Source organism: Camellia sinensis, chromosome 14 (assembly GCF_055761805.1).
Source record: "Camellia sinensis isolate YWXY chromosome 14, ASM5576180v1, whole genome shotgun sequence".
NCBI lineage: Eukaryota > Viridiplantae > Streptophyta > Magnoliopsida > Ericales > Theaceae > Camellia > Camellia sinensis.
This window is the reverse complement of record NC_138974.1, coordinates 92,579,242-92,603,587: the sequence shown is the minus strand read 5'-3', so window position 1 is coordinate 92,603,587 and position 24,346 is coordinate 92,579,242. Positions and strand designations below refer to the sequence as shown.

General features: G+C 28.7%; 1 protein-coding gene across 2 annotated transcripts; it reads left to right on the top strand.

Moving 5' to 3' along the window:
* Positions 1 to 6,746: 6,746 nt before the first annotated feature.
* LOC114269300 (transcription factor TGA9-like) lies at positions 6,747 to 16,279 on the top strand. Of its 2 annotated transcripts, none has more exons than XM_082906243.1 (12): positions 6,747 to 7,607; positions 7,751 to 7,821; positions 8,177 to 8,253; positions 8,630 to 8,893; positions 9,769 to 9,813; positions 10,072 to 10,131; positions 10,342 to 10,419; positions 11,269 to 11,317; positions 12,855 to 13,126; positions 14,251 to 14,472; positions 15,613 to 15,755; positions 15,870 to 16,279. In XM_082906243.1, exons 1-12 carry the CDS (start codon positions 7,498 to 7,500, stop codon positions 15,961 to 15,963), a joined length of 1,485 nt encoding a protein of 494 aa, XP_082762369.1. In that variant the 5' UTR covers positions 6,747 to 7,497; the 3' UTR covers positions 15,964 to 16,279. The 2 variants fall into 2 exon arrangements, with proteins under 2 accessions (XP_082762369.1, XP_082762370.1); XM_082906244.1 differs by having other exon boundaries at positions 6,923 to 7,633.
* Positions 16,280 to 24,346: the final 8,067 nt, after the last annotated feature.

Below are 24,346 nucleotides of genomic sequence, written 5' to 3'. Positions count from 1 at the left end.
ACACACCCTGAGTCTTGTTTGTATACATGGTTCACAATCATTTTGATGTCAAGAATAACATAGAGTTGTTGATTCACATTTGAAACAACACTTACTATTATATTTTCTTTCAAAGTGAATTTACTATCATACCCTCACCCATTATCAAATGAAAAAAGGCGCCTTATGAACTTTCTTCTGTCTATTTTAGTATAGCAATGTTAGGTATCATGAAAAATCTTTTACAAAAATAATCATGAAAGTTTTGTGACCCTTGGATTACACTTAGAATAAAATACCACACACTAATAAAGGTAATCCAATGATCATAAATCTTTCATGATCATTTTCATGATGCCTAATTTTTCTCATTTTTGTCTTCTGATCCAGTGTTTTGAACATAAGATAGGTCATAAATTTACTACAAGTTGTACTGTGTTGTTCAACAGTACTCTGTTCTTTTGTTGGTTTTAGTGGTTGTTAATATTAAAACTATTTTATTATTTAACAAATCTGTATTTTCTTGTGAAAATATTGCCGCACATATGATGTCTAATCCAGTGTTCATCTCAATTGTGGTGTAAATGGTGGCAAAGTGACAACAACAATTGTAGTAGGGTGGTAGCTCTGGTGATATTGATTAATTTTCTAATTTAGAATGAATTATATTACCTAATTTTTTTTATTGGTTAGGTTGTCACAACTACTGATCTTGGCATCATGAGGGTTGACTGTAATTTTGTTGTGAAAAATAATTTCAGACCAGATCAAGATTGTCTCCAATTCTATTTAGTGAAGTAGGTGGTGCAGTTTGATCTGTGGGATTTATCGCAGATTTTTGTTGTTTTGATAATCGAATGTTTAGGTTAATTTGTGCATATCTTGATTAATTTTGAAATTTTAAAATTAACGATCAGGTAAATTTCCAATGACTTTTTAGAGTGACTAAAATTCAAGATTTTAGATCTTATCCTTAAGTCTTTACTAAAAGGTTGGACTTATCATGGATTTTACTTTAGCGATATAAATCATTCATTTAATTTTTTTTTTTTTTTGTATATCAAAAATTAATTTTTTTTAATAATTACTATCACATAATCGGGACATTTTTGGACATATACATGAGAAAAAGAGGGCATTCCATTATAGCTCATAACAAAGTCAAATTTGGAAAGGAAATTGCATTGTCCATGCAGTTTTGCATCATTCAATATAAAGTTATTTCACCAACTGTTGACTATAATATTCTATCTTTGGAGGCACGGGGAGAAGAAACTTCGAAATTTATTAATGCTTTGCATATTTGGATCTTGGATTTATCTAGAAAAATTAAATTACTTATATATATACACTTTGATGGTCCTTGGGTTATCAATCTAATTTTGAAATTTTTAAGGCAATAATTTTAAATTTTAATCTTTTGGGCCCATAAGGACAATAACAATTTGAAATATTATATTATCTCTATCTATTTGTCCATTATTTCATCTATTTGTCCTGCATCGACTATCTATTCATATGTCACCTATCTGTCTATATCACCAATACTAGCAACAATTGTCGGTTGCCACCACTAGCTGCCAACCACCTCAAGTACGTTCGGTGGCAATGGGTAAAAATGGAAAATATATTAATTTTCAGAATAATAATTTGTCTTTCTTACCAAACAATCTCATTAATTATGTCCTATAACCAGAACAAAATAATCCTTGGACTTGATGGCATACATCTCCCTATAAATGAATTTCTCCACTATTTTCCCATACTTTTATGTAAATAATTTCTTTAAATGACAAACATCTATTCATTTCCTCAACCCTACCAAAAAAGACCACAAAAAAAAAAAAAAAAAAAGAAGAGAGAAAAAGAAAAAGAAAAGAAGAAGAAGAAAAAGAAGAAGAGCTTTGTCCACTATGTTTTTCTTTTTCTTCTACAAATTCATAATCCAAACACAAATTAAATATAAGTTACACATATTTTTGGCTTTTTGTTGGATTGGAGGCACCTAATAGGATACAGAGAGATTAGTGAAGCCCTTTTCAAGTATGAGTTTTTGGAAGTTACCATATGATTATTCACCCCCCAAAAAGTTACCATATGATTTATGGCAATAGATGGATCACTCTGTTTCTGGAAATGAACCAATGTAACTTTGAATCTTAAAGCAAATCATAACTATGAAATATGGATGTTTGTAATTTCTGGAAATAGTTGTTTGTCACTTGGAATTTGGGAGTTGAGTAAGAAAATGGACTTCATGAGAGTGAAAGAAATGAATTGGAGAGTCCCGAAAGCAATGCATACCTAATATATACTATACATTACACACCTAAATCATTTAAAAAAATAAAATAAAATAATTCCATACATAAATAAATTCCTAGTGAGAAATCAAATATATATTATACATTATGCGCCTAAATTATTTATAAAAAATAATAATTCTATACATAAATAAATTTCTAGTGAGAAATCAAATCCTTTCATTTTTTGTTTAATGATAAAAAAAATTGAAATCTGTCTATTTATCCAAATAGAAGTTTCTTTCATTAAAAGGTTTTATTTTTTTCCCCAAGAATATTCAACAATGATAGAGACTACTAATTTTGGAGCTCTAAAAAGACCACTAATGACATGACACTCAATAAAAAAAGAAAAAAAGCCAAAACATCAAATCATTCTTGGTGGGGCTCACTGCCACATCATTAGTGATAACACTATTTAGTGCTCTCACTCATTTTCCTTTAGCTATGTTTGTTTGGTACCCTTTTTGTTTTTGTTTCTTTTATTTAAAAAAAAAAAAAGTAATGGAAAGTTTAAAAACACTCATCATTTTAATATAATTTTAATTTTTGTAGATTTTGAAAATAACTTTGTTTCCTAAATGGTGTGCTGTTTTCAGAAAATATTTTCAAAAACAATTGACCAAACAAAATTTTATTTTATTTTGGCAAGAAAAATAAAAACGATACCAAACAAGTTAGATTTTCAGAAACTATTTTAAAATTCCTCATTTTGATATGAGGAGGAGGACCGGCATGCTTTCTTAGCATCATAACCTTGGTTGAATTTCCTATTTTCTTTAGCAGAACATACACTAGTATTTTTAAAAATTAATCATTTTTAGCTTGCTTATATTGAAACATTTGTTTAAAAAAAGAAAAAGAAAGTTGTTTTTGATTAAATTACATAATAACAAATGTTACATATATTATAATATCACAAAAAGTTTCATGAAGTGACAAGCAATGGCTTAACTTGATTTAATAATATTGGATAAAGTCATACGCAAATGTTAACACATGTTTGTTTATTATCAAGATTGGGATGAAAAGAGTTTTAGAAGTAGATGAAAATGTTTGAAATATGGTGAAAAATATTTTGAACTTTGTAAATTATCACATTTTTTTTGTGTGACTAAAAACAGCTGTTAGCAAGACTAAAATAACAAAATAAGGTCATGAGTTCAATTCTCCTTAGGAGGGTTGAATTAAGGGAGTGCAAGAACTTAGTGTTTTGTTAAGGGTGGGGAGATTTTCTCCCATAGATGCTAATCTAACAAATTACTAACATTTGCCGATAAAAAAATAAAATAAAAAAAAATAACAAAAGAAGTAAATGCTAACTAGTACCCCTTATGCACTATACATTAAAAATTATTTTGAAAAAGTTAAATAGTATTTTAAAATGAGTAAAAGGTATTACAAAATTAATAAACAATGTATGCTTCTAAACTTATTTTGTTTTTTTTCTTGTGCCCCTAAAACACTTGCTAACAAGACCCTAAAAAAAATATTGTTGAATTAGATATGATCCACACAATTAGCTTTCTATACCCAATAGAAGCATTGAAACTATAAAGATTGGAAGGAATGCAAGATCCAAGGAATTTCCTTGAACTCAAAAATCTATTATTGTATTTTGATTTCCATATGAAGAACATGTTGTGATGATGTTGCATCAAAACTAAAAAAAGAAGCATGGGAATGCATGTATGCCTAATCCATGAAGATTTCTATTGGACCAAACCTTTTTCTGTTTCAATCATTAGTTTCAGGAAAAGAATAATTGTAGGGGGGCATTTTACCTACAGATTAAGGTGGTAGATGAACGCAACATAAAATATTTGTATCCAACTCTTCAAGGAAGAGGGAGATTAAGGGTCCATTACCTAAAATACTCTCTCTCTCTCTCTCTCTCTCTCTCTCTCTCAATATATATATATATATATAAATAGACTAAAGAGTTGACCTAGTAAATAAATTTTTTTTTTTAAATTTTTTATCAGGTGTAATATCTGAATTTGGATCTTATTTGTTGAGTTATGCTGCTTTTCCTTTTTATACTTCTCCTCTTATCAATTGGAATATATATTTAGGTTTGTGAAGTTTTGTAACATTTTTTCTTTTTTCAAAAATACCCATATTGTTAACTGTTTAAGAGAATAACAGATAGCAATTATTAAATCCAATCCATTATTTTTATTTATCAAATCATCAAAAAAAATTATATGTAAAATTGAAAACGCATCAAATTTATTAATATTTTGATAATGATGATCATGGATATCCAAAACTCTTACCTAGAGTGGAAACAAAATCCTCAAAATCTGCCTCTGGGGATGAAAAAGGGGCAGTGTTTAGGTCACAGCATTGAGGGACTTGTCTTTAAAAAAAGATGGTTTTAAGACATTAACATAACAACCAAACCTAATAGGACCCTAATGAGAGGCAGATAACGAAATCCACCCTGTCCCGGACCTCTCAATATTAAGGGCACATTAGAAAAACAACAATTCTATTAAAGGAGAAAGAATCTTGATGTGGCATGGTTTTAGGTGATGACAAGGAATGGATGTTGACCTATCAACAAAAAAGGATGATAATACCAAATAAATCAATCTCTAAGGACTTGGATTAAAAATGCAAGTTGGCTTTCTTATTGTTCATTATTCAAATGTTTTGGTAGAAATGATAGACATGCATATATAAATTATGAAAAATATTATACAAATAATATGCATATATACCAAAATTACATAAAGAATGATGTATCAATGATGTTTTTAAAATTATGAACATGGTATTTTATTTTTAATTAGCCTTATAATTTTATATAAACATTCTCAAAATTTTCCTATAAAATTAAATTTAGAATGACGTGGTAATAATGTTTTTTGAAATTATATAAACCCACGGGATGAGTGTTTTATTTTCAAACCATAAAACAATAATTAACCACATTATTTTTTATAATTTTTTGTACAAATATTTTATTTATATAAAATTATTCATAGACTATATAAATAATAAAAATTTAATTCTACAAATATATATATATATATATACAAAATTTGCCACTTACCCTGACTCTCCTACCGCCTTAGGAGAGTTGACTAAAAGTCACTTTTTTTGGTTTGTAGCAAAAGTTAAAAGTTAGTTTTTTTGTCTTTTTTTTTTCATTTGGGAAGTTAGTTTTTAGCCAACGGTGAAATTATAATTTTACCCTCATGGGTCAAAATGTGTTACATATGCGAAGTCGTAAATATTTTAAATAAATGGGGGTAGTTTGGTCATTTTATTATGATTTGACATCATAAACAAACATTAATCAAAAAAATCAAAAGTCACTTTTTACCAACTTCCCAAATCATTTGTCTAAAAAAGCCAAAAACTTGGTTAAAAGTCAAAAAGTCACTTTTTACCATCTTCCCAAAATAAGCCATGTTTGAGAAGTAAGTTTGGACTAAAATAGTGACAAAATAGGTTATTTTAAGTAAATAGGATGAAATGTCTCATTCAACTCATAATTATTTCATTTTTTCACTCACAAAAGTCAAAAAAGTCAAAAAAACTATCCCCAATGAAACTTTTTAGCCTCACGCTAAAATAGTCAAAAAAACTAAAAAGTCAACCCACAACTCAAATGAAACCTAAATTACTTTTGTAGTGTAGTATAATGAAGGTTTCGCACTAGGCCTCGTTTGGAAACATGCTATTTTAGTAACTTTTTTGACTTTTTTAATTAAAATATGAGATAAAAAAAACTAGTATGTTTGGGGGTGACTTTTTGACTTTTTACAAAAAGATGTGCAAAAAGTAGTGTTCAAAAAGTAGAGAGAAAATTAAATCTTTGACTTTTTGGTATAAGTTATAGACTTTTTGACTTTTTTAGTGATTTTTTAACTTTTTAGCTAAAATGTTAACTTGCCAAACGAACTCTTTATCTATTAGCCTTAGGCCTCGTTTGGGAACCAGCCCATTTAGTCAAAAAGTCAAAAAGTTATTAAAAAATTCAAAACACTAACAACCTATACCAAAAAGTCAAATATTATATTTTCTTTCTACTTTTTACACATCTTTTAATAAAAAATCAAAAAATCATTCCAAATATATTAATTTTTTTTAGCTCATGTTTTAGTCAAATAGTTAAAAAATTACTAAATTAACCTTTTCCCAAACGAGGCCTTGATATTTGCACTAACTCATTTGTCTAATTTATACAATGTAGTGATAATATTTTTATAATTAATAATTATTTTGATAAATTTTTATTTCGAAGCGATAAACTCCCAATAAAATCACATTATTTTGTACAAGTAACCACTACTGTTTGTATAGTATTCCTTTACGCAAACAAATAAGAAATTTTTTAAATTAACAAATAAGAAAATTTTAAAATTAAATAATTTCTTTCTACAAAGGCATGATGAGTTGTCAAAGCAAACTTAAATCCTTTTTGAAGGATAAAAAGATCAAACAAACAAACTTTAATCCTTTTCTTTTTCAGCAGCTTTTACCCTTCTTTTGTGAAAGAAAAAACTAGCCTCATCTCATCTCATCTCTTCTCTTACTGGATGTTGAATTTAATTTAATATTTTTATTTATTTTTGGTATCTCTGAAGAGACCCCATAAAAGGGCCAATGAGAAAACACAGGCGGTTAGAGAGAGAGAGAGAGAGAGTGGAGTAGGAGTCAGTGATTCTAGTGGGTTCTCTCTGCAAAAGACCCCACAGAAATTGTTTTTCTATTTTGCATATTTTTCTGTTTTCAAACCCCACAAAAACCAGAGGCCTGTGAACAGGTTTTTTTGCAAGGACAAGATTTTCTGTACCATTGGGAGGAGTTTCAAATCTCATAACAATTATTACTTCAGAAGCCAATAGGTTTCTTCCTAGAGAAGGAGAGAAAAAATAAGAAGATCAAAAGTTGCAATGAGAAAAAAAAGATTAGACCCTCTTGTTGTTGTGTTTGGCTACTTGGGAAGATAGACTTTGACAAGAAAGCTTTGATCTTTCTTTTTTTTTTCTTCTTCTTTTTCTTTGGGCTTGTGTCTGTGTCAGTTGAGTTTTGCTCCAGAAGAGACTTTCTCTCCAAGAAATTCCATAGGAAAAAACTATGGTGAAGATGTAGAAAATTTTCCATTCCCCTGTTTCTCTCTGCTATCATTTTCTTTCTTCCATTTTATCTATTACAGTTCATTTAATCACCAGAATGGTTTAAAGTTCGGCAAATTTGCATGGCGAGTCATAGAGTTGGAGAGATTGGTTTGTCAGACTCAGGACCTTCAAATCACCATAACAACCCATTTGCAGTTTTTCATGGGATTAGCCCTCCTCCAACAAGCTTGTATTGTTCCACTAGTCCTTTGATGGGTCTTCACAATCTTCATCTCTTTTTTCTCAAATTTCACATTTTTTAGATTAATGGGTTTCATTTCATTTCATTTCTCTAATTTCAATTTTTTTTTTTTAATCTTATGACATTTTCAGTAGTCAAGGACCTGCTTTTGATTTTGGAGAGCCGGAGGAAGATATTATTGTGCTGCAAGAAGCTAAATTACGTAAGCATAACCAACTCCTAGAAACAGAGAGAGAGACAGAGGAGAGAGGAGAGAGGAGAGAGAAAGAGGGGGGGGGGGGTGTGTTTGAATATGTCTACAGAGGGGAGAGTGGGGTGGGTTTCCATTTCCAATACAACAATCATTTAGGGACGAGGAAATTGAATGGCGTGGGGATTCAAACTGGGAAATATGACCTCTTTGCATGATTTACTGACTCCCCCATAACTGCAGAAGAAAGAAAAAGGGGGTGGATTAGCTTTCTACACTTTTATTAGTCTTGAAAATCTTTGGGACAGTCTTTATTTTCATGATTCCTGAGAGATTTTTTTGGTTTGCTTTTTGTGATTCTGTGCAGCTTTATTTACACCCAGGTCTGCAGCTACTCCGGAAATGTTTCCTGCTTGGCCTATGAGATTCCATCAGACCCCAAGAGTAGTTTCCTTAACTCTCTCTCTCTTCTGTTCTCTTCTCTTCTCTCCTATCTTTGACCATTTGTTTTTATATGAGCCATAGATAAACAAAACAAAACTTGAACTTTGGCTTCCTTTTCTGGGGTTTGTAGGGGAATCCTCTGATACCCATTTGGTAGATGTTGACATTTGTATTTGTATTTGTGTTTGTGTGGGTGGTTGTTCTCGAATACCCATTTGAAAAATGAAGAAGTCTTTGGGGTGGTTATGATGATTTTATAAAATACCCATTTGAAAACTTGGGTGTTTTGAGGTGGTTATTATGATGTTTTGGATGTTTTGTAAAATACCCATTTGAATAATGTTAATGGGTCTTTGTTTAATTTTATTGTTATCAGGGAAGTTCAAAATCAGGAGGAGAGACTAGCACTGACTCAGGATTAGGAATGAACACTCTTTCAAGTAATCGTCTTCTAGAACCAGAATCACCCATGAGTAGAAAGGCATCTTCAGGTCATTATCATCAAGCATTTGATCAGAAGCATCCTCACCAGATTCCACAACCCCAACAACATCAACAGCAACATCAACAATCAGAGATGGAAAATGATTTATCACAGACTCAAGTCACTCAATCATCTCCCAAACCCATCCCAGAAAAGGTTCTTTCTTGCTCCACTTGCCATATCCATCTCTCTCTCTCTCTCAAAGCTAAAGCTACAAAAGCACTGATCCCCATAACTTGGAGAAAGATCAATCAAAGGCCAGGGTTTTTCTGATTCCTCCAAGGGATTTTCTGTTGAAGTCTGACATGAAAAAAAAAAAAGACTATGAAAGCGAAAGAGTTTACCACTGTAGTTACCCTATATGTTTCCAAAAAGAAAGAAAAGAAAAGAAAAGAAAGCATCCATAAGATAAGAAAAGAAAGTATCTTTACAGTAGTTCCCACTATTTTCTATGAGATTATAATAATGGCCCTCCTTTACTCTCAATTTCCAAACTGTAGATTCAAGTCCTTTTACAACTTATCTTGGAATTAGACATCAAATCCTATATTCCTTTGGACCCAGTATGATTTTATTCACCTATCTTATACAAATAAATAAAACACATTTTTCATTGCTTAAAATAACAAAAAATTTCTCTTTCCATTACACTGTTTTGGGTTGTTTTAAACCAATCAATTACTAAGTTTTTTTGTTATAATGTTTTGACAAAACAGTTTCCCAGATTAAATATGCAGATAATGATATAAACTAGTCCTCCAAATGATCATTACTTGTCTCAAAATCAGCATTCACATCAGCATCAAAGCATAAGATATGCTTGTCCAGCAAAGTAGTGACTCAGTGGGTCTCTTTTCTAATCATTACATTTTTGGTTGTGAAAATTATAAAGTCTCCACATAGATAATTCTATTATAATCTCCCAATTTTTATTTATTTATTATTATTATTATTGATTTTTTAAGTTTCAAATGGGTGTTTCTTCTTGAAATCATAGAAATGTAAATTATTTTTGCCTTTGTCTGTTGCAGAGGAAGGGAGCTGGTTCAAGTTCAGAGAAAGTACTTGATGCCAAGGTAATCACAAGAAAAAGACAAAAATTTTAAAGAAAATAAGACACTTTCTATGAATTATAAAATATTTTTGTTATTGAATTCAAAACTTCTAATTTTTTCACATTTTTTGAAGAACTTTTACTACAAAAATTTCAATATTAAAATAAGAACTTGTTAGCATTTGTCATATATATATATATATATAAAGTTATTTATTTGTTTTTGATGAGCTTATAAAGATTCAAGCCTTTAAGATGAAAATCTGTGAAATGGTTACAGACATTGAGACGTTTGGCTCAAAACAGAGAAGCAGCAAAGAAAAGCCGGCTGAGAAAGAAGGTATGTATGGGTCAGTTTCCGGCAACAGAAACTAGTCGAATTCTAGCAATTTCCTGAATTAAAATTCGAAAAAAAAAATGTTAGAAATTTCAAAAATTCTATTAAAATTTATACTAAATATTTTATATGAGTGTTAGACTCACGAGACATTTGATAAAAATCTTGATAGTTTTGGGATCACTACCAACTTATCTCTCTCTATATATATAGGCCTATGTACAGCAGCTAGAGTCAAGTAGGATAAAGCTCTCTCAGTTGGAGCAGGATCTTCAGCGAGCTCGAAGCCAGGTTCTTAATTTTTTCTTGGCAAATTCTAACAAGATCGATTAAAGTTGAATAGTGTGTAAAAATATCTTGAAAATATGTGAAAAATATTAAAAAAATTATTCACCTATTTTTTAAAAACAGTTTTTAGAAAATTCTACACTCTTATTTTCCATATTTTTTTGTTTTTACTGAATTTTTTAAATATTTTATGCAATTTTTTTTACTTTTTAGATACACCTAACATAAATACACTTAAAAAGTAAAAAAATTATAAAAAAAATCTTTTAAAAATTTATTAAATACCAAAAATATAAAAAAATACAAGAATTTAGTACATTTTTTGTATTTTTATGTATTTTTTTAATTTTTTAAAATATTTTTTCACAATTTTTTTTTACTTTTTAGACACATCTAAGTAAGGTGTATCTAAAAAAGTAAAAAAAATGTTTAAAATTTTAAAAATATTCACTAAAAACAAAAAAACACAAAAATCAAAAAACTCAATTTTTAAAAAACTTAATCCAGAAAATTCAAACCAAATACAGTGATTGATTTCAATAAAAATATATTCAATTTAGTAAAAATTGTTTTGTGTTAATTAATATTTTTGTGTTTACTATCAAGGCCACTTGTTAGTGAGACTTTTTTTTTTTTTTTTTTTTTTTTTTTTTTTTTTTTTTTTTTTTTTTTTAACATGTTATGTAGTGTAAAGCTCATTATTTTATTAAAAAAAATGCTGTATATCACTTATCTTTTAATACTATTGTGTATTACGTGTATATTTGTGATTAATTCTTTGTTCCTAAATGATTGTTAAGAAAATAATGAAGTTAAATAATATGTTGTTATACTTTGGTGATATTTTGCTAGGGATTGTTTTTGGCAGGAGGTGGTGGCTCTTGTGGAACTATAAGCCCCGGTGAGTTTTTTTTTTCTTGGTTTTTTGAGTAACGATATTAATTTTTTTTCTTTATATAAAATGGTGAAAAAAATTTGGTGACACATAATTTTTAAATAAAATAAAATAAATACAAACAAAAAGCAGAAAGTGAGAAAAAAGAAAACTCGGATTTTGGTACCCGATAACATGAAAATGAATTTGTTCATAAACTTTCAAAGTGTGTGTGAACAAAGTATAACCTTTGATTGTTCCAAAAATTGTATTCACCATACTCAAAATTGTTGACTCCATTATTTTACATCAATCGGGATGTGCGTTTTGTTTCATATTTTGAAAGTATGTAAACAAAATCAGACTCCCAATAACATGGTATGAAAATTCTGGAAAGCACATTCTATGGTTTGATTTTGATTGTTGTGGGGACTACTTGCACTTAATAATGCACTGTTGGTAACCCATGTATTAAGAAGGAAATGGGATACCCATTTATCCAAAAAAAAAAAAAAATGTTCGTTAAAGTCAAGACATTTTTCTCAACAAATGCAACTTTATCTAGGGCTCTCCCTTGTACCTAATTTTCATGTCCTACTTATTGATCAATTAATGGTGGTCCATAAAGCTTTTAGTTATATAGTTTGTGAAGAGAAACTATTATAAAGAGTATTATTTTTTAACGGTGTTCTTAGTGCGCATATTAATAAATTTAAAATAATTATATATTCTTTATTAGAGTGAGGCATTTAAGAAATGTATTACTATTTAGTGCTTTATTAACGTGTGTCCTAAAGTTTTTTTTTTTTTTCCTTTATCTTCTCGAGATGTTTCATAGAGTGAACAATGTAATTTTTTGGTCTCAAAAAAAAAAAAAAAAAATGAGTAAATTTTTTTTTTCATATCATGATTCAATGATGCCTGTGAGGATAGTATCCAATATGCTATTTTCTAGCAAAATTCAACTTGCTGATTGCCTGTAATCTTGATCTGAATTTTCCCATACATGTTTGGCAGTTAGATCAAGCAAATCTCACATTTCAAATCTACATATAATTATTTATTTTTCACTCTTAAGTTCTTAATTTGACCACGACAAAATTAATCTTGGATTTGAATTGATTTTGTATTTTTGTGTGTGGTTATTTTTGTTTTTATTATTTAAACACTTTTTGAAAACAATAGATATTATAATTACTACAACATCCTACATTTTTTTAGAAGAATTGTCTGAACATATAGAATATCATGAGATTCATCACAACACTGTCACACCTAGTAAAAGTAGTCTGTCTAATTAAAAGAAAAAAAAAGAAAAGAAAAGAAAAAAAAAGGTTCTAAGTTCTCATAAAATAATATGATATTTAATCAACTGCGAAATTGTCAAGCTGATGAATATTCAATTTGTTGGGCTTGAAATTAAGATTTCATTAAGTCCTGCTTGATCCAGACATTAATGAATGCATAGGCTATGCATATCATAAATTTAGCTCTGCTTGGTTGCATAAAAATGTGCTTGTTTTTGTTGTTGTTGTTGTTGTGATTGTTATTATTGTTGTTGCAGGTGCTGCAATGTTTGACATGGAATATGGGAGATGGTTAGATGATGACCACAGGCACATGTCAGAGCTCCGGACGGGGTTGCAAGCGCATTTACAGGATAGCGATCTTAGGATAATAGTAGATGGCTATATTGTTCATTATGATGAGATTTTCCAGCTCAAGGGAGTGGCTGCCAAATCAGATGTCTTCCACCTCATTACCGGAATGTGGACTACTCCGGCAGAGCGTTGCTTCCTTTGGATGGGAGGTTTTCGGCCTTCAGAGCTCATCAAGGTTTGAATGAATCAAAGCTCATTGTTTCTCAACACTATTACTTATGCTAGGCAATATCTTCATTTAATTTGCTCAAGACACTTTGCACACTTGTAGGCATGCAAAAGATTGAATAGCCATTTTGGGAAGTTCGAAAGAATTAAATAAGCAAAAATAAATTTTTGCTAAAAAAGTCAAAAGCACTAATTTGGGATGGCTTCTCCATAAAAAAAAAAAAAAAAAAAAAAAGAAGCTTTTTTAGCAAATTTGTAAAAAGATGATTTTATCTTCAACATTTTCAAAAATTCTACCATGTCCTTAAAAGGGCTTCACAATACTATGGCCCTATTTGGCAAGTTGGGTTTTGGTTTTTTGTTTTTTTTTTTCATTAAAATTCACAAAAAGATAAAATAGGCTAAAATAGTCAATAAGATAAAATGTCATATCAAATCCATAATTATTTTACTTTTTCTCTCACAAACATTACATCCAACTATAAAAAAATCTAACCTTCTTTTCAAACACAAAAATTTTAGTCTACTAAAATAGTCAAAAACTAAAATAACCAACTTTCCAAACGAGGCCTATAAGACCTAAAAAAGAAAAAAAAAAATTTAGCAATTACCAAATGAATAAGAGTTTTATAAAAAAAAAATGCAAAAAATAAAAAAAAGCAATTGTCAAATCCCATTTTGCCAAGAGAAGGAAAAGAAAAGGACGTTGAAACTGAAAAGGGTATAAAAAATTCCATTGGCAGTAACATATTTGCCTATCCTTTTCTTGTCATGTCAATGATTCAACCACTCACCAGCCTAACCACTCCAAAATTCTAGTTAAGTTTCCCATCCCAATTTCAATTAAAATTGGAAAATGCTGTGCACCATGAATTCGTGTCCAGAATGTAGACGGTATAGATTAAAAGTTGATGGAATGTCAGTCACAATTAAATTATGTGTGATTCATAAATATATTTTTTTAGATACATGTATTAGTACTTTTTTCTGAATATATAGTATTGTTGATTAAAATTATGTGGCAAAATTGCCCCTTGGCTGAAATTGTCATATGATTTTTGACATAGCTAGCTCTTCCCACTCTCTTAACTCATTCTTCTGTTTTGGCTTTTTTGGAATATTGTTGTTCAGATGTTGATAACACAATTAGATCCATTAACTGAGCAGCAAGTAATGAATATTTACAGCCTCCAACACTCCTCACAACAGGCCGAGGAGGCCCTTTCCCAGGGATTGGAACAGCTACAACAGTCGCTCATCGAAACCATTGCTAGTGGCTCTATCAACGATGGCATGCACCATATGGCTGTCGCTTTGGGCAAGCTTACCAATCTTGAAGGTTTCATTCGCCAGGTAATTAAATCCATCGATCATAAATTAAGTTGTTAATACTGGTTTTTATGCTTGTATTAGAAAAGCAGCGCAATTTAAATATTTCTAATGTTGTTTTATCCCAATGCTTCATCCAGTCTTGGATTTGAGGATTAAGGGAAATGATGTGTTAGTTAAAAACAAAACAACTACAGGTTTGGAACTCATCACTTGAGATTGTGTTTTGCTGATATTGTCATTAAGTACCATAACAAAGACAAGTCAAGTTACGACTTTTTGGTAGAAAACTACTAGTTTAGTGTTCCAATCGATTTCATTCCTTCTATCTTTCCTTAGTTTGCCCCATAATTCTAACATAAACCTGTTCGTTAGACTTAAAAGAGTACCGTGTCTGACAACACTTCCTTACAACAACTTGATTTAACATTTTTTCTTGACTTCTTACAACAATTTATATCTATACACAATTGTTGCTCTTGATGATCATAGAAACCTGTTGACTTTGAAACTTCTACCAATTGAGTAGTTGGTATCGCTTTTAGATCAACTTTCAGGGATGACATAGTGTATTTCTTTCTATACATCCGATCCATGTAACTTCTCCACTGAGCGTTTGCCACATTTATGATGGATCAATGTCGGCCTACTTGATTGGCTTATTGTAATTTTATAATCATGAATGATTTTTGGGGTGAATATACATTGCTTTTCTCTAAAGAAATCCATTTTACATTGTTAAATAATGCTTGTGTTTGATATGGTTTTTCCATCTAAAGCTGTTCCTATCAAAAGCTGGTTTTGAAAAGTGACACCTGTTGAAATAAAAACCCTTGCTAGACCTATCAACAAAGGTTATAAAACAATTTGGGGCTGTATTATATGAATAAATTAATTGAGAATTGAACCAAATATGAGATATTTTAAAGTTAATGATTTGAATATTCCAAAAACTGATAGATAAAAAGACAAGTTTAAGGGTGAAACTTTGTTTAATTAGGGTTTGTACATGAGTCCTTGCACTAGGGTTCCATCTCCACTTGTATATGATGGTTGTAATTTGATGTTTATATAATTGATCATATTTTTCTTATCCTTAATAATTATTTAGATGCTAGTCGTTTGTTTGAACATTAATTATTATTTGATAATTTTGAATTGTAGGCCGATAATTTAAGACAACAAACACTTCATCAACTGCGTCGGATATTGACTGTTCGACAAGCAGCACGTTGTTTTTTGGTGATTGGCGAGTACTACGGTCGACTACGAGCCCTAAGTTCCCTTTGGTCATCTCGTCCACGAGAGTAAGATCTAAAATAAAAACCACTCTCTTTTGTCACATTATTCTAAATGACATTTCTATATAAAAAAAAAAAAAATTTCATTGTCACATTAATCTTACCCTTCACATGTTTCAGGACCTTGATCATCAGCGACGATAACTCTTGCCAAACGACCACGGATTTGCAAATGGTAATGCAATGTTCACAAAACCAGTTCTCGAACTTTTGATCAAGATCACAGTATCATAAACTGTGCCGATGACGATGAAATTCACCTAGGCTCTTGGCTGTGGTGGGATTGGATTTCATGTAGCCACTTTAGAGGACATAGGATTTTTTTCTTTCTTCCCTTTTTTTTCTCTTTTTTATTCAACTTATTTTTTATTTTTCTTTAGCTTTTTAATATCTTTATAATATTATTATGTCACCCTGTAAATGTAAATCAATTTTATTATGTGCATGAGGAAGCTTCTACTCCAGTAAACAAAGAGAAAAAAACAATGAAAATTTGTGAGATATATAAATATAGATGGAGTATATAGACATGTGTAATTGCTACTTATTAAGGGTATAAACTGTTTGGTTCGGTCGGGATTAAGGAAAAAATTTAACACCTAGCTGAACCCTTCAGTTTCGTTGGTCGAGGAATTGAAATTGATCCTGTTTTATGGTTCGATTTTCTTGGTTTGGCTTTTCGATTTAGCGTAAATGAAGAAATTTTAAGTGGTTTTATAAAAACTTATAGCACCACATTGGGAATAAATAAAGAGAAAAGGTGGAGAGACTGATCTATAAATGCCCTTCCATAATATTTCGGTCCATTCCATGTAAAAGTGACCCAAAATTAAAATTTCAATCGGTCTTTAAATGATAAATTCGATTTCACCAATTTTGCTTAAATCACCACTCTTCATTTATATGAAGTGATCGCTTTTTTATTTTACTTTTATCTTTTATCTGCATCATTACACAATAGAAAATATTTCAATAATAATAATAAAAAAATGTAGTGCAATATGCATCAAAGCAATCGAGGCCAAGAGGTTGGTGAGGATCCAAAAAAGAAAAAAATTTACCAATAAGTCCTATATATAGAGTTCAAACCCGTCTAATCTCAGAACAAAATATTTGTTTTAATTAGTCTTATATATTTTTAATTGTTATCAAAAAATCTTATTTTATTTATTTTTTTTAAAAAATTTACAAACACTATTACATCCCACTACCGTCGGATTTCTATCAAACAGTCGCCGAACGTTCAACATCACTAGGAAGTCACTAGAGTATCACTGCGAAGCCGCTGGAGTATCATCGGAAGTTCATCGGAATATTATGAACGTCAATAAAAGTTGCCGGAATGTCCAGAACGTTCACTGGACGTTAAGAATATCATTGGAGACTCACTGGAATGTCCAAATTATTGTCGAGAATAAATAGAGAAATTAGAGGAAAAAAAACATAACAAAATGTGTTAAATATTGATAAACTAAAAGAAAAAAAATGTAACGACAAAAAGAGCAACAGTGGGAAAAAAACATATGTTATTTTTCAATTTTTGTAAGGTTTAAGCAAATAATCTCCAATATTGATCAAATTGAAAAGCAAGTTTTGAAATTGTAAAATATTACAGTTTCAAAGCAAAAATTTATTAAGCATTTATCTTTATTAATCAAACTAAAAAAACATGTTATGAAACTATAAAATTTTACTGTTCTAAAGAATGTTATGAAATTACAAAATTTTACAATTTTAAACCATGATTATTCCAACACCAAAAAAAATTGAAACTGTAAAATTTTACAGTTTTCAACGCCTGTAACTAAAACTTGAAAACAATTTGTTCAGAACTTGAAAATTTTCTCCATTAAAAAAAAAAGAAAAAAGAGAAGTGTATAGCAGAAAAAATATAAAAAAATTAAGAGATCGAAGGAGATAGGCAGATATAGAGAGAGGATTGTACTCCAGCGACTATTTTTTGTTTAGATATAGCTAGATCTGATGAAAGTCTACTCAGATCTGATGTAGATTTACATCAGATCTAAATAGATCTACTCATCTTCTTCGTTGAAATATATCTTCTTCACTGCCGGTGAGGGTGAAGTAAGGAGTCGGCGGTCGGTAGTTACTAGTGAATCCCAATCGATGGTAGTCGACGGTCGGTGGTTACCAGTGAATCCCAATCGATGGTAGTAGTCGGTTGTCAGTAACTATATATTGGAAAGAGAAAGAGAAAAAACAAGATGTATGGTTACCCGTCGACGATTGCTGGAGATCACAAAGAGCAAAAGAGGCAGAGAAGAAAAAATGTAGAGAGGAAGAATAACGCTATAGAAATTTTGAGTATAAACAAAATGTTATGAGATTAAATAAGCTACATGTTTTTTTAAAGAGGAGTTTTTGATAATTTGTCTAAAAAGAAAAAAGAAAAAAGAAAACACTACTACATAGAAAAACGAGCAAAGAAAATCCAAAGCTATATTGTCTTGTAATGGGCTTTGAAGCATGGAATTAATGGCCGAAAACAAAATTTTGGGAGTTGGTGTTAGTGTGCTTCATATAAATGAGGGAATTCAGATGTGCAGAAGCACACCCTGTTTACTTATTTTTCTAATACATATTATATATTTTTATAATATATGTTACATAATTTTTTTTTGATAGAATTATAATAATTTATGATTTAAAAATAAAATTACGTTTTTTTTTAATAATATATAAAATTAATTAGTACAAAACTTGATAATTAATACAAAATGGGTAGCTTCAAATTTTAAATTACAAATTATGGTAACTTTATAAAAAAATTATGTAATATTTATGTTAATGTATTTAGGTAATACCTAATATATCTAGGAATACCATATATACATTAACAATTTACATTAAAATTATGTAATATACATTTAAAAAACGAATAACAAGCTGCATATGGAATCTCTTATAATGAAGTTGTTGGGGAATATATTCTAATGCATAAAAGAGAGGTTTGTCTTCTTTTGGTGTACTTCTGCAGAGAATACTGTAGAGAGAGAGAGAGAGAGAGAGAGAGAGAGGTGCTGGTGTGGTTGTTGCTCTTCATTTGCATGAAGAGGTCCCGAGAGGTTATTATTCTTACAAAAATGATAGAAATTTCAAAAGTTTTATTAAAATTGTTATCAAATATTTTATGTGGCTTAAAAATAGCTCACAGCTCTGCTCATGTTCAAGTTTAGTGATGAAGCCAAGCTGCAGCTCCGTCTATGTGACTGTTTCAGCTTAAAAGGATATCAGTTAGATGGTTTGTTAGACAATTAGTTACAAGTAATTAGCACATGTAATTTAGATACATATCTCTTGTATAGGTATAGGTATAGCTATGGCTTTATATATATATAAGCACAGCTTAAACATTCGAATGGTATGGAATAATAAATTGATCTTTTCATCAGCTTGACCCATATCACATGGTATGAGTCTCATACTCATGTAAAACATTTGATAGAAATTTTAATAGAACTTTTAAAACGTTTAGCATTACTCTTATTGTTATAGAGATTTTAAAAGTTTTATTAAAATTTTTATCAAATATTTTACATGAGTATATAACCATACGAGACTCACATGGTATCATATGAAACATTTGATAAAAATTTTAATAAAATTTTTAAAGCGTTTAGTATTACTCTTATTCTTATTTGAATGGAGCGAGAGGAAAGAGTGAGGAGAGAGAAATTTGTTATGAGAGAGAGAGAGAGAAAAGATGGGGGGGGGGGGGGGGGGGGGGTGTCTGGAATAGCATGAATGGCAGACAATGGATCGGTTGTACATTTAAAGAAGTGTATGTTTCCCGTGAGTAAGAGGTATTTATTCCACAACAATACCATATTTATAATTTTATTTGTCAATAATACTGATTTATCATATGATAAGATCAAATAATAGAAATAAATTGCCATATAACATTACTCATTATTTAGTAGTCTCAACATAAAATAACTTATTTTGACAACACAGGTAAAAAAATAGTTTTTTTAATTTTTTGATTTTTTTGAGTTATATTATTTCTTTATTTTGTGCACATTTAAAAAAAAATAATAAAGTATCAAAAAAATAAAAATAAAAACAAACTTTTAACTTACTTTTCAAAATATGTCAATATATCATTGTTTACATAATGTTTACAACTAGCGCTATCATGTTAATCTATATTTATTAAGTAATTGAAAAATTATAGTTGATTTGATTTTCTCAATTTATTTTGCAATCTTTTATTTATTTATTATTTTTAAATTGATCAATCTTTTATTTTATTAGAACTATAAATAATGCAACATGGTAATCTAATATTATCAAATATATTTTCGCGAAAAACATAACAAAATACACATGACTTTCCAAATAATAGAGTGTAATTAATGCATGAGTTTTATTATTGGATCTTGTTAATGAGTATTTTAAGAGGGGAGATGAGTTTCCAGGCATGTGAGATTTGTTACACGTTTCGTTTTGGTGATATGAAATATTTATTTTTTAAGGTTTTTGTTTTTTTCTTTACATATTATCATTAAAAAAATTAGGTTGATTTGATAAATGTAAAATTTTTATTTTATTGCATGAGTTTAAAAAAATGATGTTTGTTTCAAAAAAATGAATGATTTATTTTAAAAAATATACTTACTGTTCATTTTATTGGAGACGAACATAATAAAATGAATATGTTATGATTATCAAATCGAGCAAATTTTTTTGAAAAATGCTTGGGAGCTCGAGAAAGAGCTATGGAGAGAATTTTAATGGTGGGTCCCACTATGTGATGTGATGTTTTGATTTGTGTTTTTGTTTTTTTTTTGCCGCATCACTAAAGCTCGTATTAGAGCTCTATTTTTAAAGCTCTCTATCATTGCTTAGATTTTTTTTTTAAATTTATTTATTTATTTTATTTTATTTTATGGATAATATGTAGGATTAAGAATTTATGACACGACACGATAACACGACTTGAACTGTACACGAAATTTGTGGGTTGAAATTGTTCATTTCCTGGCACAAACATATATATGACACGACTTGATGACACAAATATTAAACAGGTCGGATTAGTGTCATATCTGTATAATACGAAATTGACACGGTTAACTCGTATAATAAAGAATTAGTTGCACATTTTAATATTATTTCCACTAAAGAACATCATGAATTTTTTTAGGAAAATGTTATAGACCCTAAATAATTCATTAAATTTTCTACCAATATTCTCACATGTGTGTGGAACCCACACAAACCCACATGTGTGTGGAACCCACACAACACCTATGTGAGAGGTTTGGTAGAAAATTTGTTGTGATCTCTAGTATCACTCAATTTTTTAATCTCTTACGTAATTACATTCAATTTATTAAAAGAGTGAATTACAGTAATAGTCTCTATAGTTTGGGGCTTATGTCACTTTAATATTTGACCTTTCAATTGTGATATATTTGACATAAATTTTGACTCTCGTTCTAAATAAGGACAATTAAAGACACTGCTGTTCCATTTCAAGGGCAAAATCGTCAATTTGATTAAATATAAACTAGTTTGACAAAAATAAATATCAAAAAATTATTTTTGAATTTTTAAAAATTATTTCTACCCACCAAAGATAAAATTTTATAAAAATGATAAACCTTTTATATTTTTATTTATTTTTTTATATTTTTATCAAATTAATTTTTTGTATGTGTTTGGATGATGAGTATGTAATGAGTGGGTGTTTTTGTTGATTTTTTTATTTTTATTTTATTTATTTATTTTTTTTTTATGGTTATCATGTAATAAATGGTTATATATGTTAACAGATATTTTTGGATAGTTATCATGTAATGGATGATTATTAGACTTTTAATGTGTAATCGATATATTTAATTATGAATTTTTTTTAATTTTGAATTTTTTGATTTAATAGATTGGTTTAATAATGATTTCAAAGTTGATATGTTTGACTTTTGAAAAAAAATAGAACTAATTTAACGAAAATAAATATAAAAAAATATTTCAAAAAATTATTTCCACCCAAAAGATAAAATTATATAAAAATGATGAGTTTTTAATTTTTTTTTTCACCAATTTAATCTTTTAGTTTCTTAGATAAGTTTTCTGAAAATATATTTTGAAAACCAAACTAAGTAAAACTTTATAACCAAGAAAGTTTCAACATTATTCATTAAAAAAAAAAAAAACAATTACATTTAAAACAAACATACAAATTAACTAACATAAAATAAGTTGCATGACGACTTTGTCCTTAAAATAGATTATTTGCAAATGAAATATATATTTTTTATTATTCTTATTTGGAACAAAATTCAAAATTTAGAGTCAAATTATCATAATTAAAAACTTAGGGACTAAAGTGACACAAACCCCAAACTACAGGGACTGTTAGAGTAATTCACCCTTATTTAGAAGTATATGAAATATGATTTTAAGTTTAATATAAGTTTGTTTTTACTTTTAATTGAACTTAATGTATTTTTTTTGTCTATTATTTAAATTAATCTAATAAAAATATAATAATAAAATATAATTTTTATAAATTAAGAAATTAAAATTAAGTTGAAATCAAACATTTTTATAAATAATTTCATTTAACAGAGATTAGTTTTATTAAATTTTAACTTGTGAATAAATTTTCAATTTTTTTTTCCATATATTTGATATTTTTAGTTAATAAGGAAATTTTTTGACGTAACACATTAATACAATACAAATCAGATAAGGACAAAAATTGACACAATATGATAACATGAAATATTAAATAGGTTGAGTTAGTGTGTAGGTAATTCTAATACGAATTTGAGATGACATAACACAAATACGACACGACATAGCTTCCACTCCTAATAGTACATGAAGAGTCCTAAAAAATGAACGGTTTAACCCGTGGTGAACCCCAATGAATCCGAGCAACACCTCTCCAAAGGACTGAAAAACATCTCTTTTTTAAGAGTATTGATCGATAAATTTGAGAATTTAATGGTGTCTAAAAGTTAATCCAAAAATTATAGAATACTAAAACCAATTTGAGCAGATTGTTGACTTGTTATATATGTTTATATAATTATTTAAATATTACTTAATATTTTTAAATCCATAAAGCAGTATCAATGTGCAAACAAGTCATGAATAACATAAAAGTTACCTAGAAAAATATACCCCCCAAAAATTAAGTGTACGATAAAAATTTTAACTTCGTATAATGTGAGCCAAACTCAGAATAAATGTAGATAACACATTTTATTTTGTTAAAATTGCATTTCAATCGGTGATAAACTTTATCAATTTTAATAAAAGTTATAAACTTTTTCATGTATTTGTAATTTTTTAAAAACATTTGAATCTCTTTTCTAAAATTTTAGTCTTTTATTTTTCACATTTTTTTTTTAATTTTTACTGATTTTTTTTTAATATTTTAAGCAACTTTTTTAGTTTTTTTTTATACACCTAATATAAAAATATTTAAAAAAGTATAATATTTGTGATTTTTTTTTTAAAAAAAATTCACTAAATATAAAAAATATAAAAAATAAAAATATTCAATAAATTTTCGTATTCTTGTGTATTTCTTAATTTTTTAAAATATAATTTTTTTAAAAAATATTGTACTTTTAAGGTACATTTAGGTTAGGTCCATCTAAAAAGTAAAAAAATTGCAAAAAATATTTTAAAAATTCACCAAAAATATAAAAATATATAAAAAAAAATCTTAATTTTCAAAAATTTGAATTCAAGAATTAGAACTAAACAAGGTGATTGATTTGCAATTTTCCATTTTATTTTCAAAGTAATTTTTACAGTTGCATAGACAGATGTGAGAAAAACAAAATTTCTTTACACATTTTTCCCCGCAAACTATTGTGCCATATAATTAAAAAATTTTAATATGAGAAATGGGAACTAGCAACCTCGCATCATAAATGCCACATCAGGTTTGTTTGTTTATTTTTTTTTTAGTCTTAAGTTTTGCTTGTTACAGCTAAAAGTCTTTAAAGGAGCTTATGTATGTCAAAATTGTAAGATTAAAAAATAATAATTTAGGAAGGTTAGTGTAATTTGCCGTTTTAAATTTCTGAATTTTTTTTTTTTTTTAGGTTCGTTTAGTCTAGAAGGACCAACAGAGAAAACATATTTTTGTAAAGTTTTCGAGAAAATTTTACTAAAGACAATAAATCCAAAAATATATATATATAGATATATAATTTTTTTTTTGGTTTTCAGTGAACTTTAAAAAAAAATAAAATAAAATAAAGAAAAACAAGAAATCATACTAAAATCTAAAAGCGAAAAGTTTAATTTTTTTTATTTTTATTTTTAAAGGTTGAATGAAAAAAAAAGAGAGGCCAAATCCTACCTACACTGCTGGATAATCGATTTTTTGCGGCGTTTTAAAAACGCCGCTATAGGTACTGAAAACGTTGCTACTTCTTTTTGTGACGTTTAGTATCAAACGCCGAAGACGCGGCCGTCGCTATAGCTTTATGGCGCTTGGAAAATGTCGGTATATTAGTATAGGCGGCGTTTTTAAAAACGCCGCCAAATGTCCTACCCTAACGTACTATGACGTCACTATGACATTTAGCGACGTTTTTAAAACG